Source organism: Strix uralensis, chromosome 18 (genome assembly GCF_047716275.1).
Source record: "Strix uralensis isolate ZFMK-TIS-50842 chromosome 18, bStrUra1, whole genome shotgun sequence".
Classification (NCBI taxonomy): domain Eukaryota; kingdom Metazoa; phylum Chordata; class Aves; order Strigiformes; family Strigidae; genus Strix; species Strix uralensis.
This window is the reverse complement of record NC_133989.1, coordinates 10492867-10510555: the sequence shown is the minus strand read 5'-3', so window position 1 is coordinate 10510555 and position 17689 is coordinate 10492867. Positions and strand designations below refer to the sequence as shown.

The 17689-nt window shown below is 36.6% G+C and overlaps 1 protein-coding gene across 4 annotated transcripts in view; it reads left to right on the top strand.

Annotated features, from left to right (window-relative positions):
- Nucleotides 1-17689, top strand: part of NCOA3 (nuclear receptor coactivator 3) — an 86603-nt gene that overhangs the window by 55272 nt on the left and 13642 nt on the right. For 3 of the 4 annotated variants that reach the window (XM_074888615.1, XM_074888614.1, XM_074888613.1), the window contains exons 4-13: nt 6380-6487; nt 8154-8326; nt 10022-10122; nt 11110-11284; nt 11844-12032; nt 12284-12385; nt 13208-13348; nt 14591-14738; nt 15652-16040; nt 16287-17167. In XM_074888615.1, coding sequence (XP_074744716.1) covers nt 6390-6487; nt 8154-8326; nt 10022-10122; nt 11110-11284; nt 11844-12032; nt 12284-12385; nt 13208-13348; nt 14591-14738; nt 15652-16040; nt 16287-17167 — 2397 coding nt within the window. In that variant the 5' untranslated portion in view covers nt 6380-6389. The remainder of the gene's footprint in view (nt 1-6379; nt 6488-8153; nt 8327-10021; nt 10123-11109; nt 11285-11843; nt 12033-12283; nt 12386-13207; nt 13349-14590; nt 14739-15651; nt 16041-16286; nt 17168-17689) is intronic. The other variant, XM_074888617.1, reaches the window with a different exon arrangement.

The window sequence follows — 17689 nt, the reverse complement described above, 5'->3', positions numbered from 1 at the left end:
TACAAATGCATAACTTTCTACATTATTTGGCAAGAGCTAGGGATTTGTTTTTCCAAATAACTTTTGGAAAATCATATTGGACAGAACAAAGTGTGGCTTTGTGTCATTTGTTTTCAGTAGCTAAATGGAGTGTAGCATAAAATGCTTCTATTTAATAAAATGTTTGATGAAAATGACAAAGTATTCCAATACAGTGGTGTAACATGGGTAGTTCCATTTAGGAATTAAAAGTAGTTGCTGGCACTGATGACATCAGACTAGCAAATATTTAAATATTATTATATGCATAGGAATTATTGTTCATTAAGTACCTGGCTTTAAAATTTGGCAATCCCAAGAAATTCTATAAATTATATAAACTAGGAACAGATAAATTTTAGAAAAATCTAATTTTTTATCACTGGATAGAATTTATGTTCAGCGTTTTTTCATCCTTATATGTAATCCATCTGCTGTAGCTTCTTGCATTTTAAGCAAATACATGCATACAAATTTCATTAAAAAGTACATAATCGTATGTATTGATAGCTGAAGTTCATAATACAGTCCAACTGTTAGTTATCCTTCTATGCAGTTAGGTTTGCCATCCACTTCTTGAGCTTGTACATGCAACCTTGAAGAAAGAGAACAATCGTCAGACTTCTCATGGGAGTGGATGCTGTCATATCTGTATTTCCATTACTCTGAATAAGAATGATATTCTGTGACAGAAGATTATCATTCCTGTGTTTTGGATAATTCAGACTTCTCTAAAATTTAACATAATTTCTTATATTTGACTGGTTTTATGTAGTAACCGAGCTATTCATTGAATCACTTTAAGCTAGCTTTTAGATTTACTTACTTATGCTAATAATAGAATTTCACTGTGTAATAATTTTCTTTAAAAAATGCCTCACTTAGGTGGATAATACTGTGCAGTATAACCAGCAGAGGAGTCTTTCTAGCCAGCATTATAGGTTCATGAGCCAGAAATAATGCTGTTGCCTGTTAGCTCAAAGTAAGTTTACAAAGATGGCTGTGTTAAACTTCTTGCTTTCAGCAGTAAAAATGCTTAGAAGTTTTAACTTTTGGAAGCTGTGTTTTGGACCTGTCTTTTGAAATGATTAACTTGCAAAAACTCCCCAAACCACCCAAGGATTTCTCTTTGGAAAACCTTTTTAGCCCATTAGAAATTACAGGTTCATATTCAATGAATAAATATAACACCTGGCGCTTTTAAACTGGTGATTTCTGTCATTATTAACTCACTGAATAATAGCTTCTTTTATGAATATTTCCTGTAGCAGGGAAATTAGTTTGACTGTTAACAATTTGTACTGTAAATCCATCTGTATTGGGAAGCAGCTTCTGTGATTTCCTTAGCTAAACAGTTACAACGTTGTTTTAGGCATTACATGCCTTCCCAGCTTGTAACGATACTCTTAGGGAAAGGAAAATACATGTGCAGGAGTTCTGCAGCTTCAGGCCTGTACTTTGGTGAATAGTAGGGAAACAGCCTACACGAATTACCTATTTTTTCCTTCCTTCTCCAGGCTTCTATATTTAGACACTGAAAGGCTTTCTTAAACAGGAGAAGGGTTGTATTCTCTGATATGTATCATGTTTCTGAGACAAAATGTAATAATTATGTTTTTCTGTTTGATCATATTGCAAGTTACCTGTCAGTACAGGTAGATGTTAAACCAGCAATGACGTTGCCGTTCTAAATCATTTAATGCAACCCTGTTACCTGTAAAATTAAGTTCTGGTGAAATGTCTGTCCTAGCTCCAGTTTTCAACTATTTAATGTATTTTAAATCTTTCCTCCTCTTAAATAGAATTTATTCTCAGCTTCTGACATACTTGCTGTGCCCACACCCTTCCTGAGCTATCCTTAAGTCTTGTATTTTAAGCTCTTCCTTTCTCTTTCCACAGTAGCTCTTAAGCCTGCAGCTCTATACTCTGCCTGTGAATGCAGTTACAGGGGGTGAAGCACAAATCCTGGAGTGTGTGTGTGTGTCACCTACAGAATGACTCTCAGGACTCAGCCTTAGCTGTGAGGTCTGTAGGCATAAGACCTTATGAGTCATATGTTCTGCTGAGTGTCAGCCTCAGATAATCAGCTGCTTTTTGCATGATCATACCCTTTTTCTATAATATCTTTTTGAAACTGCTTACTTGTTCAGATGAATAGTTTTTCATTCAGCTGCTTATTTGAAAATATCCCTACAGTTGTTCAGTGCTATGCTGTCATCTAGTGGCATAACAGTATATTTTTCTTGAATCACATAAGGTGGGCCACTATACATGTATTTGAGAGGTTTTTGCCCTGGAGGAATATATGATTGGATAAGAGTCTTCAGGCTTGCTCTTCCATCTCTCTGTATATTAGGTTTTGTCTTGTTCATCCTGGTTTTTTAATCAAATATTTAGTTGTAAAACCAACTTCTCTGTGCAGTCCATGACCATAATTACGGAGTTAAGGCATCTTTTGTAATTGTTTATTTCAAATGCCAGGTTATGTTTTACTGTTGTTTTTAATGTTATTGTGATGTAAAAAGTATATTATCCTTCCTCTCCTAATCCCTACCGACTGGGATGAGGATTGGTTATGAATACAATTTTATGTTAAGCATTGTAACATTAAGGAAGACTAGGGAAAATGTGAGCCCTCTCCAGAAGTCAATGGGAGACCTGGTTACCCAGGATATGGAGAAAGCTGAGGTACTCAATGACTTTTTTGCCTCAGTCTTCACTGGCAAGGGCTCCAGCCACACCACCCAAGATGCAGAAGGCAAAGGCAGGCACTGGAAGAGTGAAAAACCATGCACTGTAGGAGAGGATCAAGTTCAAGACCATCTAAGGAACCTGAAGGTGTACAAGTGCATGGGACCTAATGAGATGCATCTGTGTGTCCTCAGGGAACAGGTTGATGAAGCGGCTTAGCTGCTATCCTTCATATTTGAGAAGTCATGGCAGTCTAGTGAAGTTTCTGCTGACTGGAAAAGGGGAAACATAACACCTGTTTTTAAAAAGGGGGGGAAAAAAGGAAGACTGGGAACTACAGGCCAGTCATTCTCACCTCTGTGCCTGGCAAGATCATGGAGCAGATCCTCCTGGAAACTGTTCAGGCACATGGAAAATAAGGAGGTGATTGGTGACAGCCAGTATGACTTCACTAAGGGCAAATTGTGTCTGACACATTTGGTGGCCTTCCATGATGGGGTTAAAGTGTTGGTGGATAAGTGAAGAGCAACTGATGTCATCTACCTGGACTTGTGCAAAGCATTTGGCACTGTCCTGCACAACATCCTTGTCTCTAAGTTGGAGAGATACGGATTTGACGGATGGACCACTTGGTGGATAAGGAATTGGCTGAATGGTTGCACTCAAAGAGTTGTGGTCAGCATTTCCATGTCTAAGTGGAGAGCAGTGACGAGTGGCGTTCCTCAGGGGTTGGTGTTGGGACCGGCGTTGTTTGATATCTTTGTTGGTGACATGGACAGAGGGATTGAGTGCACCCACAGCAAGTTCGCTGACGACGCTGAGCTGTGTGTGCCGTCGACACGCTGGAGGGAAGGGATGTGCCATCCAGAGGGACCTGGACAGGCTGGAGAGGTGGGACGTGCAAACCTCATGAAGTTCAACAAGGCCAAGGGCAAGGTCCTGCCCATGGGTCGGGGCAATCCCAAGCACAGTTACAGGCTGGGCAAAGAGTGGATTGAGAGCAGCCCTGTGGAGAAGGACTTGGGGGTATTAGTGGATGGAAAACTGACTATGAGCCAGCAACGTGCACTCGCAGCCCAGAAAGCCAACCGTGTCCTGGGCTGCATCAAGAGCAGTGTGGCCAGCAGGTCGAAGGAGGGGATTCTTCTCTTCTATTCTGCTCTTGTGAGACCCGACACCCCCCCACCACCACCAGTGCTGTGTCCAGCTCTGGGGGACCCAGCATAAGGAGCACATGGACTTGCTTGAGTGGGTCCAGAGGAGGTCATGAAGATGATCAGGGGCTGGAGCACCTCCCTTATGAGGACAGGCTGAGAGAGTTGGGGGTGTTCAGCTTGGAGAAGAGAAGGCTCCAGGGAGACCTTATAGTGGCCTTAAAGGGGGCTACAGGAAAGGTGGGGAGGGACTCCTTATCAGAGAGTGAGGAATAGGATGAGGGGTAACAGTTTTAAACTGAAACAGGGCAGATTTAGAGTAGGTAGAAGGAAGAAATTCTTTACTGTGAGGGTGGTGAGACACTGGCACAGGTTGCCCAGAGAGGTTGTGGCTGCCCCCTCCCTGGAAGTGTTCAAGGTCAGGTTGGACGGGGCTTTGAGCAACCTGGGCTGGTGGAAGGTGTCCCTGCCCATGGCAGAGGGGTTAGAACCCAAACCGTTCTATGATTTGCTTAGCTGCAAAGAGAACTTGTGCTTTAAAGAGATGCCATTTTACTTCTGAGCTTTGTACACATGCCAGAGTAATCCAGTGTCTGCTCCTCAGTACAGCCAGCAGTCCTCTGTCCCGTCTAGCTTTCAGAGGTTTGTACTGCTGTAGGAAGAATGTCCTTTTAAATTCTCTACCCATAGCTAACATCCTGCAATAACAATATCAGCTATTGCAAGCAATCCCCATGCTGCTTCATGCAAGTATGATCTTGTGTGTCTTTGCCCTTGCAGTTTAGACTTTAGAAAGAACTACAGCAGTATTATTTTTTTATTAACACAAAAAAATCACTAAGCAAAAAACCCAATCAGTCAAGGTTAGTACATCAGAAGTAATACACACACTTCTCTTTTCTTTAGATGTCTTGTCCAGGACGCACTTAGCTGGCTAGGTGTCTTTCTGAGGGGTTGGCTCGCTGCAAGGGTGCACTGCTGACTTGTGTTTAACTACTTTTTTGTTTACCAGGGTGCTCAGATCCTGTTCTGCAGAGCTGCTTTGAGTCAGTTGGCTACCATCCTCTCCTATGTTAACATAAACTTAATTTAGATGAAAGTGTGTGTATCAGTTCCTTGTCCTTGTGATATGTGATCACTGACTCCCAGAGATTTAGTCATCCTAAGCCAGTTTTTTTAAATAACTGTAGTAGTGGTGCATTTTGCTTGTGGAGATCCTTAAAGAACTTCCTTTTTTCTGAAAGATTTATTAGTTTCTTGGTTGTATGTTATGGAAAAGTTTCTCTCCACTAACAAGTATAACTGTCTTAGATGTTTAAGGACTAGTTGCTATATGGGGTAAAGAACTGCAGTCTGCACTAGATTGCAGAAAATTAAGTTTACATTTAATTTGGAAGTTTCTTTAAAATGGATAAAATAATGATAAACTTCTAACTGCCCAGATGTCTTGTCATTGTGGTACAAAAACCCAAATACAAATTATTAGATTATATTACAGTTCTAATTATGTTCTAAAATAGCCTGGCTAGATAAATAGCATAGATCCATTAAACAGCTTTTTTCCTCCCTCAGCATGTCATTGATTGTAGCATCTGGTATAGGTATCTTCTCTGTCACTGTGTTCCATTTTACTCTTGAGAGTGAGGGGAGATGAGTGTCATGGATACATAATGTGCAAGGCTTATTTAACATAACTAGATTTTAACGAAAGCAACTTACTATTTTATTAAGTTATGGCCCAATCTTTGCTGCAGAAGCAATAGAGTTGAAAGAGTTCAGAAGTCTTTGCCTCAAAGTTTTAGAAAACTGTTCATTTTAGAAGATTTAGCAGGAGATACGAAGTTAAAACTATAGTAACCTGTTGAGTTAGAGATGGTAGTAGTAGTTCATAGAGCCAGGTGTGAAACTCTCATTTAAGCCCACTGATTTACTCCTAAGGATGACAGTTATTTGTGGCTGCAGTGATTAAATTACATGAAGAGAAGAAAGGAGCATAAAGGAAATTTTATTCAACATTTCTGTATTTTCAGAGCTCTGGTCCCCATCATTCATTGCCTTGGAGTATCACTTGCCTTTCTCTTTAATGGTACCTAACTTTATCCTTAGTGTTTAACTACATGTTGGCATAACATATTAGTTTACCACTTTCTTTTGAAGTTATCTAAACTTATTAAAACACTGAACATTTTTTATTTTCAGACAAATTGGAGCTATATAGTGGTCCCAGTACTATGGTGCAAAATTTTAAACATCTCTGAATCAAATTAAATGCATTTTTTACATTTATTTTTGCTAACATTGATATAAAGTTTTAAACCTATATTTTGCCAAAATGCAAAATAGATTTAAAAAAAATGATAACCAGATACTGTTTCTTTAATAGTCAAAAGATATATGGATTTTCAGTAAAAATACTCATGAATCTGATAAAAATAAAACTTATCTGGGTAAGGTCTCTGTATTTTGAATTATTACTTTGAGAGGTTCCTTCACAATTCTTATTTTATTGCTTTTAGGTGCTGATGCATGGTCAAGATGAGTGGATTAGGAGAAAACTCCTTGGATAGCTTGACCAATGAGTCAAGGAAGCGCAAGCCATTGCCCTGTGATACACCAGGTGCAAGGTAGGTTTATATAGACCTTCCTCTTTTTTTTTTTTTTTAAATGAGTTTTTAAAAATATTTTTCAAGTTTTCATTGCAATTTAAAGTCATTTCTAACTAATCATTTTGTTCAGCTGAAAAATAATCTAGGCCAGCTTCTGTTGTGAAGATACACAACTTTACTATTATGTGTAGATATGCCAAAGCTGATGAACTGTGCTCTGTAATTAGACTCCTGTGGAAATCTTAATAGAGTGAACGTATAAGGAATTACTCTTTGAAGCTGTGATTGCAAGGCAAAAGAAGAAAAACTTCTTGCTTCACAGAAATTTCAAAGGTAGCATCTTATATCTGGTAATTGATTTGACAGGCCTCATTTCAGGTGTGTATGGTCAGCACAGAATATTGGAATAGGTTGAGTTTTTTTTTTTACTTCCGTGGCTCCAGACTAGTTCTTTGCAAGTTCATTTCAAATTCTGGTGTTCTATGCTTGTCTTCCTGCCCCTCACTCAACTCTGCCAGAGATAGTTATCTGAGGGACTTGGTTTTCTGTCCCCCATCAACTTTGTTGCTTTCCACTACGTTAAGTGTTCTGTGCTATCCTTTCATGTTCTTGTTCCCACAGAGTATTAAAGTTTATTAAATTTGTCTTCACTTTCACCTAAATACCAGGCATCGTGTGTGGTCATATTTCTCCCTTTTATGTATGTCCCCACTGTCCCGTGCCAATTACTCCATCACACAATAGATTGTGTATGATATCCTCGGATTCTCCCACCATATCCCAGTATCTCTTTATGAGTGTTCTCCATTCCAGTTTCTCTTTCCCTTTTCTTCAATGTCTGCCTGTCCATTCAAGAACTCTGTTTTTCAGTTTGACACCCTTCATTAGCTTTCTTTATCTTTCAAGGCCCTGCTTTGTCATGTATTTGTTTTCTCCAGTGTTGGTCCATGCATACTTTCCTAAGTCTTTCACTTGTTTCTTCTTAAAGAATATTCATTCTCTTTTGATCCCCTTAGTATGATTATTCTTGCCCTTTCCCTTTCTCCTGAGTCTTCCTTTTCCTATTCTTGGCATACTCTGTGTATGACACTGTTCTCTGTTGATTTAGGCTGTAGATAGTGTCTTTATTTAGCACATTAATCTCTGTAGGAAAAGGAATTTCGGAGACACTCTATCTGACATTCTACTTTTTCTGGATATTGAGATGGCATTTTTGTCCTGATGCCTAGAAATTTCTGAGGTATCACCTTCTGTAGTCATCTTGTAACAAGCAAACCAAAGGGATTCCATAGAATGTTAAAAGTCTATTTAATTTGTCTAATAAATGATAAACAAACCTAACGTAACTTTTAAGGTTAAAATATATTTTCTGTATGAGTGTTACAATTTTATACCAGGTTATTTTAATTAAATTTGATGATAGAAGAGTAATCACAGGAGGATTTTTGTGGATGAATAGCTTTCTCATATCCTCTTAAGATAAATTTGTACTTAAAATTCTGAAAAAAACCCCACCAAAAACCAAACAACAATGTAACAATAAACATCATGTTTGCTGGAAGAATAACTACTACCTAAGTTTAATAGGTAGGTGTTACATGAAGTACGTTGAAGTTCACAGAATGAGCACAGCTTTTGTATATGATGGTATGTAAGTATATGAAATTATGTTTTTGGTTCCTAGTCTGACCTGCAGTGGTGAGAAGCGTCGGCGTGAGCAGGAAAGCAAATACATTGAAGAACTGGCTGAACTGATATCTGCTAATCTGAGTGACATTGACAATTTCAATGTCAAACCAGATAAATGTGCTATTTTAAAAGAAACCGTGAGACAGATTCGACAGATAAAAGAGCAAGGTACAGTTCCCTGCTAAGCCAAAATGAATAATTTAATTTTCTTTTCCAAAGCAGTAGTTACTTGGGAAATTTAGTAGTGTTTTTTACAATAACATGTAACTAAGAAAGTCTTCAGACTTTGACTTGAACCAAAACTTGAATATGCCTTAAATATTTTTCTGTTTAAAAGTAAGCAAGTATTTTCCATCACTTTTTATTGGGAATCAGGACTTTAAAACTTTGTATGGCCTTTTGTATCAGTTTCCTGAAAATACTAGGAAAGCTTAAGCTAGTCTCCAGACAAGCTAAAAGCAAATGGTACTGTACCATCTGCTGGTACGATATACCAAATACCTACTGGTGTGAAGAATACAGATGGTTGTCTTTCACTTCAAGGGACTTAATGCTTAAAGGGAGTTGAATGCTTTGAAATCAATTTTGTAAAAACCACCTACTTATGGGGCACACCTCCAATCATATATTTATTTTTATTGCTATTTTTTCCTATTATGTTTTTATGGACTTTGCTTTGTGTTCTTGTGCTGTTTAAGACATGCTTCCTAGATGGTGAAGTATTGGACTCCAATGTATTTAAAATACATTTAGCTTGAGATCAAATAATTAAATAGCACAGTTGTCTATACTGAGAATATAGTCAAGTCCACAAAGGAGAAAACAGTGCATCAAATCTTGCTAATTTTTGTCAGCTAGGGTAAACCTAAGTGGTATAATATTTTTTTTTTAATGGACAGGTATATGCAAAACCTTTTTTTAATGTATAGTGAGGGGTGTGTGTGTATATATATATATTTTTAAAACGCCACCCTGCCCCCATCTCAACCCCACAATGACTGTAGCCTGCCACGCGTACATATTTCCTTTGGCAGCAAAGTATTAAAAAAATCAAGTGTGCTATGGTGTATATTTTACCTGTCATGGTAAATTGCCACATCTTTTGAAGACATGTTAAAACAATTCTAAAAATTCATCTTTACGTCTGTTTTTAAGGTTTTCTGGTGTAATCTAGTGTATTCTAATGTAATCATTCTGTTTCATTATAGAGTTGAGTATGTGATAATCCCCATGGATGTTGTACTCCCCTTGTGGTCTGCTTAGCAAGTACCACAGAACAAAGTTTATAGTTTGTTTTCTGTAATTCTGCTGCCTGGTCTGGATTGCCATTCCAGCTTCCCCTGCAATCAATTTATTTAGGATATTTTGATTCTTAAAATACTATTTTATTATAGACACACACACACGTATACATACATATACAGTTTGACCTGAGTCAAAGCCTTTTTGTAGAACAATGGTGATGGCATCTGAAGACTGTGACCAGTGATGATGAGATGATCAAAATAAAACCACAAGGAAGAGATGTGTATAACAAGTGTGTTTAATGGCCATTGAAAGGTTCAGCAGGCATTCGTCAGACAGATGATCCCAAAACCAGCAGAAAAAATACCGTTCACAAAAGAAGTTGATCTTCTCAACTTTAACTGTCAAGTCAATTTATGTGAGCAAAGAGTTTGGCATTATGTAGCTGTGACATTTTTTCTAGTCTTAAGCAACTAACGATATATGAGACCTTCTCTCTTTCTCACTCGTGCTTTTTTTTTTCCTTTATTCACATGATTCCTAGAATCTGGCTTGTAGTATTTAAATGTGGTCTTCATGTGAAATGTTGCTTTACTGAAATGTATCTTTGGATTTCAGGAAAAGCCGTTTCTAATGATGATGATGTTCAGAAAGCTGATGTGTCTTCTACGGGTCAAGGAGTTATTGATAAAGATTCATTGGGACCTCTTTTATTACAGGCAAGTACAAATTAGGTCCTAGTAAATCCCTATGGAAACAAGTACTTAAGGCAGGTGAAAATACTACAGTAAAGCCTGTAATCCTATAGTAATAAATGGTATGCAAGGGCTATACAGAAGTATGTTTTAAAGGGTCAGGAATAAACTCTGTGATGTCTTCTTAATTTTGCTGAAATCCTCTGTAGAAGGAAAGAGAAGAGTAACATTTTTCTTTTTCTCTTATTCTTGTGCTTTACTTTCTCCAGCAGTCATTAGCAAAATACTGCTAAAGCAGTGCTTAGTAGCGTAAGGAATAGTTTGCTTTTTTTTAGGGGACAGCCATTAAAATAAATGGATGAGGTTTTACAAAGACTAGAGTTTTGTGATGTGTATTAGGGTTTGTATTTCTGAATTGTGAAGTAAAATAACCTAAAAATAATTGTTAAAAAAAAAGTAAATGGAAGATACCTTTTCTTTATGCCTAGAAAACCAATCCCATATTTACAAGTCCATTAAAAAGCACTTTGGAATCTTAATTGTTTTACATAGCTATTGATTATTTTTTTTTCTTTCACTTCAGAAAATACAGTATATTAAGATATGGATAGACCCTCTTATCTCTTCACTTGCTGGTGGAAATGACTTCATGTTCATGTCTTACTACCTGTTTCTACTGAATGTCGTCTTGTTTCAATTTGACAGCTATTGAAATAATGTTACAAATTCATTATCTTGTGTTCAAATAAAGCAAGAATGAAACAAGAAGGCTGGTTATCACTGTGAAAGATCTCAATGCAATAACAAATGAACAGATTAATTTTTAATATTGAAATCATTCCTTATGAGACACAATTTTCCTCAGAGAAAAATTTAAAAATTCAGCTCTACCCTTGAAAAGAAATGCATGTATTGTAACTTGACATTTATCACCCACATACTTTTTAAGCTAAATTACGCTCAGAATTAGGCAGCGTGTCTTATATGATATATTGTCATGTTAATACTTAGGCATTGGACGGTTTCCTGTTTGTTGTAAATCGAGATGGGAACATAGTATTTGTGTCAGAAAATGTCACACAATATCTGCAATATAAACAAGAAGATTTGGTTAATACAAGTGTCTACGGTATCTTGCATGAAGAGGACCGGAAGGACTTTCTTAAAAACTTACCTAAATCTTCAGGTAAAAAAAGTTGACTTACTACACTGTTACTAGGCTATTTGAAAGCAATCACAGAAGAAAAAAACAACCCATAATGGATAATCTTTCAAAACAGATTACTTCTACAAAGAGTTCTTAACTATAAAAATACGTTAATCTTGAAAAATATGACCAGGTTCTTACTAAAGCATACTATCAGATGTAAATGTGCTGGAAATACACGCTGTGCTTTAGTTTTTGAAATTTGCTGAACTATAACTTAAAACAAGGATGCTAAAGGAACATGTTTCCTAATGCCACGAGACTAGCTGTGGGAATTGCTTGTTTTTTAGGTATGTGAATGATTTTTCAGCTCTCTTTCAAGTGACTGAAAGTGTCAAGTAACGGAAAGAGGTTTTTATACTTGGTTGTAAATACTACTATTTATACAAACATATAAAACTGGTGGTATAGTGAGAAAGCATCTTAAAATATTCTTTAATCTCTCTAATCTAGGAACAAGGTATCTAAATTAAGAAAAATCAGATACGGATTTATTTTGTGTGAAAATCTTTATAAATTCTTGCTGTGTTCTTTTAAGTTAATGGAGTTGCTTGGACCAATGAAACACCTAGACAGAAGAGTCATACATTCAATTGCCGGATGATGGTGAAAACCTCTCATGATCTTTTGGAAGATGTAGGCAGCCATCAGGATATACGTCAAAGATATGAAACAATGCAGTGCTTTGCTTTATCTCAACCAAGAGCTATGATAGAAGAGGGGGAAGGTAGGAAATTTTGTGCAATTTACTGTGCACAAACTAAATCTCCGAGTAAAGCTTTTTGGTATTTGGTATGTGTTATGAAATCTGTTGTTTCTGCAATCTGTTTTAAAGTAGAAACAGAATGCAAAAACTTCAGTTCTTATTGTCTGTACTTCCATTTTAATAATGAAAGACACATAAGCTATTTTATTAGATGCTTTAAGAGAATAAAACAGGAGAGAAATGAAAGAAGAAACGTTCTTTTTTAAATACAGATTTGCAGTCCTGTATGATTTGTGTGGCACGTCGTATCACAACTGCAGAAAGGGTGTTTCCAACAAATCCAGAGAGCTTTATTACAAGACATGATCTTTCAGGTGAGAAATGTACCCAAAATGAAGGTATGAGGGTTTTTTTTTTTTGTCTATATGCTTTTGTTTTAAATAAATTAAGAATGTAAATAAGTTCTATATCTGTAGTGACTACCAGAATTCATACTGAGAATTCCAAACTGGTTTTTGCAATATACTGTTGTTGGCAGTGGGGTATAATAACAACTGTGGGATGTATTTTTTGTCCCTATGCTAGTATGCTATTGTTTGGCAGCTTGGTATAAAGCATTACTTGTGTTTTATCTTGGCAGCATTTCAAATGGTTGTCATTGTGCTTTCCTTTACACATAAGAAATATTTTAAATCATAACTGAAGCTAATGAAAGTTCTTTAGAATGCTCGTATTTTTATACAGTATGTAAGCTAAGTGTTTTATCCTGTTTAAATTGAAATACTTACATAACCTATGTGGGGCTTTTTCAGATGCCAGTTAGTGTTTATGATGTTCATTTGTGAACAGCATTGGTCAGTACTTTTGAAAATTTTACTGTGTATGCATCTTTTGGGTGCCTGTAATCAGAGACTAAAGTTACTGTTTTCTAAAGCTTTGGCATTAACCTGTGGGTGCTTAACTTCCTCTTAATTCAGTTATCTAAATCCCTTTGAACATTGATGTTTTAACAAGCAGCATCATATTCTCATATGGCAGATGATTCATAAATAACTTCTGCATACTCAAAATTTGGTGTTAGGTTGATGAACAATTAAAATGGTGATACTGGAGCCTTCTGAAATGTACCATATTTATACAAAAGGATTGGCGTAGTCATAAAGAGTTTAACTTGTGTATTATCTTTCCTGTTACAGGCAAACTTGTCAACATTGATACAAACTCATTACGGTCTTCCATGAGACCTGGCTTTGAAGATATAATTCGTCGGTGTATTCAGAGGTTCTTATGCCATAATGATGGACAGTCATGGTCAAACAAACGCCACTATCATGAAGGTAAAAAATCTGTTTGTAATGGTTGGTTGTACTGCTTCACCTAGTGGCTGCTTTTTTTCCTGAAAACCAAAAATACTTAATTCTGCCTATGTTCTTTTTTTTTCATATTTTTTTGTTAGTGTTGATTGCTGTGACTCATATTTACAAGCTGAAGGAGGATGACCTCTTGAGAAACAGAAATTCTTATGGAAGTTATTTTGTTTTTCTAATGTGTCTGTTTTGATATTTCTCATGGAAAATATCAGATACATGATCTGGGAGCCTGAAGTAAGCTGTCTTTCCACAGATGGATATAGCCATGACAGTGACAGCTATATTTCTATAATAACATGTAATCCTTAATTATCATTAGCTTGTTACTTTTTTTAACATGAGTTTTACTTTCTTTTTATTTTAATTCATCCTTTCATTTGTTAAAGGATAGCTCACTAAGAGTGGTAACAGTTGTGTTGATGTCTTTTTTCTTATGCAAGACACAAGGGTTCAGAATATTTCCAGTGTTCCAGTGTTATGTATTTTGTAATGCAAATTTGATAACCTTGATAAAGTGAAGTACAGCCACTGTCTTCAGTAAGAAAGATTACATTTTCTAAGTTTTCTGGACTCTAATCTATTTGAAGGATTCACAAAGTAACTCCAGTAGAGGGGATATTCAATAAAGAGAAACTCATGCTAGCAGAAAATGGAGTTTCTATTCCATTGGAAGTTCTTCAGCTTAACTGATTAAATAAATCCTAAATTAACAAGAAATTTAGAGCTCAGATTAAAAGCAATGGTTTCCACATTTTTTTGACTGAAATATACCTTTTAAACTTAAAAATACTTCATCTGAAGGCTTCTAAGTTTCATTTCTATTCCATGTTAATTACCTATATATTTTAGTGCAATTAATATTTAAGTGTTGGTTAGTCCTTCTCCCCAGAGAGGAGCCATGGAAACCTACTAACTTAGCCTTGGAAGTCTGTTAGCAAATGTAGAACTTTGCCAGCTCTGCATGGTGAGCAAAAATACTGCAGCATCAAAATAATCTTGTTTGCTTTTATCTTCGTTCTACTAATTTAGGAGAAAATGTGGAATACTTCCTTTTTCTGAATATGTCTTGGATGTGTGTTTGGTTTTGTTAAATCTTTTTTTTTGTAAATCTTCAGTAAATGAATGGTATTGTGTTAAAAATACGTAGAGTGCATATTAATAATTCTTGGGGTTTTAAATATGAACTATATGTGTGTATTTCTTTTACAGCTTATACACAAGGTCATGCTGAAACGCCATTATATCGGTTTTCTTTAGCGGATGGCACTATAGTGACAGCGCAAACAAAGAGTAAACTATTTCGAAATCCTGTAACTAATGACCGCCATGGATTTGTGTCTACCCACTTTCTTCAAAGGTGAAATCAGTGGTATCTGTTTGTCATTTAAGTGTCATAGCTTTTTAAAATATATCTGACCTTGTAGATACCTGAAAAAAATAGTATACCAAAATATTTTATCTGATTAAAACTTGGGGGGGAATAACTTGGAGGCAGAGTTGCATAGCATACAAATAAATGTGTCAACCTAACACTGACACTCTCAACTTAACTGTGTGGCAGAAAGACAGTCACAGTCAAAGAGAGGTTTTTCCTCAGTACCTGCATGGAGCCTGTATTATGTATTCATTATTCTTTTGGGTTAATGTTCATAATGATGAAGCGCTGAAAATAGAAATGCTGAGTTACATGCTTTATCGTACTCTTTTTAATTGCAGACCAATTAAAAAGACAACAAAACCTGCTCAGATGCATCACTGATGACTCAAAGTTAAATGTATCTTAAATAGCACTTCCTGTGACCTGATCTTGGAGATTGCAAGAATAATTGAAATGCCACTCTGGAGGGAATCTGTCTGCTGCTGGCATTAAAGTGCCTCCAGATGCTGAAAAATGAGTAGCTGAGATTGTTAAGGGAATCATTAGTGGGCACAGTAGAATGGTGTCATGCATTGACTCAGGAAGGGACTAAAAGAAGGAAGACGTTTAAACTGATAAAACTGACTAATGACTGTTGATGAAAGCATTTTGAAGGGGTGATACTGTATGTACTTATAACTCAAATCACCTAAAGGACCAAGCACTTCTGTAATGAATAAATGAGTGGCATGGCTTAGTTCTGCTTTTGTGGAAGCTTGAATTCTCACTGCTCTTTTTGAAAACATATTTGGAAAATTATTTAATAATGTTATTCTGTCTTTGTAGCACTTGATTCCAAATAAGGTTTTAATTTGTTTTCTTGGGATTTCTGGGGATGTTGTTGAACTTGCAGAGAACAAAATGGATATCGGCCAAATCCTAATTCAGTTGGGCAAAACATCAGAACACCTGTGGCTGGAAACACAAATTCTGTTGGTGGTCTTATGAACATGTCACCTGGTCAAGGCATGGCAATGCAGAACAGGAACTATGGTATGGGAGATCCCAGTGCAGTGGGTCAGCTCAGCAGCACTCGATATGGAGGCCCTGGTAATATGGGGCCAGTGAACTCTGGACCCGGAATGCAGTCCTCTGCTTATCAGAACAGCAGTTATGGGTTAAATATAAGTAGCCCACCACATGGTAGTCCTGGTTTAACTTCCAACCAGCAGAATCTAATGATATCTCCTAGGAATCGAGGGAGTCCAAAAATGAGTTCACACCAGTTTTCTCCAGTTACAGGTATTTTATTTTTGCTATAAGCTTTTTTAAGCTATCTTTTCTCCCTTTTATCTGAATTCCATCTTACATCCCTTTTAAGTTCTATATGAGCTTGTATGTATTACTTAAATGTAGTATACCTAATTTCATGGTAAAAATTTATTTTAAAATAAATAACTCAATGTGGCATTTGTACATAATCCAGTGGAAAAGTAGGTACAGACAGTACTGTAGTCTAATAAGTTTGATCTCTGTTGTGTGATACAGGTATGCACTCTCCAATGGGATCTGCCAGCAACACCGGCAACAGCACTTTCTCTAGCAGTTCTCTTAGTGCTCTTCAAGCCATTAGTGAGGGTGTTGGAACTTCCCTTTTATCAACACTTTCTTCACCGGGTCCAAAATTGGATAATTCCCCAAACATGAGTATAGCTCAGCAAAGTAAAACTAGTACCCAGGACTCCAAAAGCCCTTCTGGCTTGTATTGTGAACAAAACCAAGTGGAAAGTTCCATCTGCCAGTCAAACAGCAGGGATCTCCTTAGTGAAAAAGATAATAAAGAGGGAAATCTGGAGTCATCTGAAAGTCAGAGAGGACCATCTGAAAGCAAGGGACATAAAAAACTGCTTCAGCTACTCACGTGCTCCTCGGATGAAAGAGGACATTCTACAGCATCAAACTCACCTTTGGACTCAAACTGTAAAGAATCTTCTACCAACGTTACCAGTCCTTCAGGAGTTTCCTCGTCGACATCTGGAGGGGTATCTTCCTCCTCAAACATGCATGGGTCGCTCCTGCAAGAGAAGCACAGGATTTTACATAAATTGTTGCAGAACGGTAATTCTCCTGCAGAGGTGGCCAAGATCACAGCTGAAGCTACTGGTAAAGACACGTATCATGATGCTAGTAACACAGCCCCCTGTGGAGAAGGCACTGTCAAACAGGAACAACTGAGCCCAAAGAAGAAGGAAAACAATGCTTTACTAAGATACCTGTTAGATAAAGATGATGTTAAGGACCCGCTTTCCAAAGAGTTGAAGCCTAAGGTAGAGAGTGTGGATAATAAAATGGGACAATGCAGTAGTTCTACAATTCCTACTTCTAGTCAAGAAAAAGAGATGAAAATAAAAACAGAACCAGCAGAGGAGGTACAGTATAATGTAAAATGATGGTGGTTAACAAACCAATATTTTCTTATTATAGTGAACGGCTAAATATAGAACACCCACTTTAGTATGCGTGTGTAAACATTTCTAAAAGTTGTGTGCAAATGGTGTGAAACTATATGGTCAGGTTTTATTGTAACTGAAAAAGCACAAGCAAAGAGAACTACAGGATATGTATATAACCAAATGTGCTGTACTGAAGTCCTGGACTGATGCTATCTTTAAGTTATGGTACCATTAAGGTAGCATAGATTTACAAATGACTCCTTAAAATCAGATCTTTAATGTGCTATTTCACATAGCACATGTTTATTTTTATAACTTATTAGGAAATTGAGCTGTAACTGTCTCTACAATAGCAAAAGATAAAACATGATTTTGTTTTGAAAATATGAACAATACACAAAAAAGTGTAATATGTAAAATAGCTGTAGATTGGTTTTAGTTCATTCATTGGTTTTAGCACTCTTTTTTTTTTTTTTTTTTAAATGAGGGAAAATATTG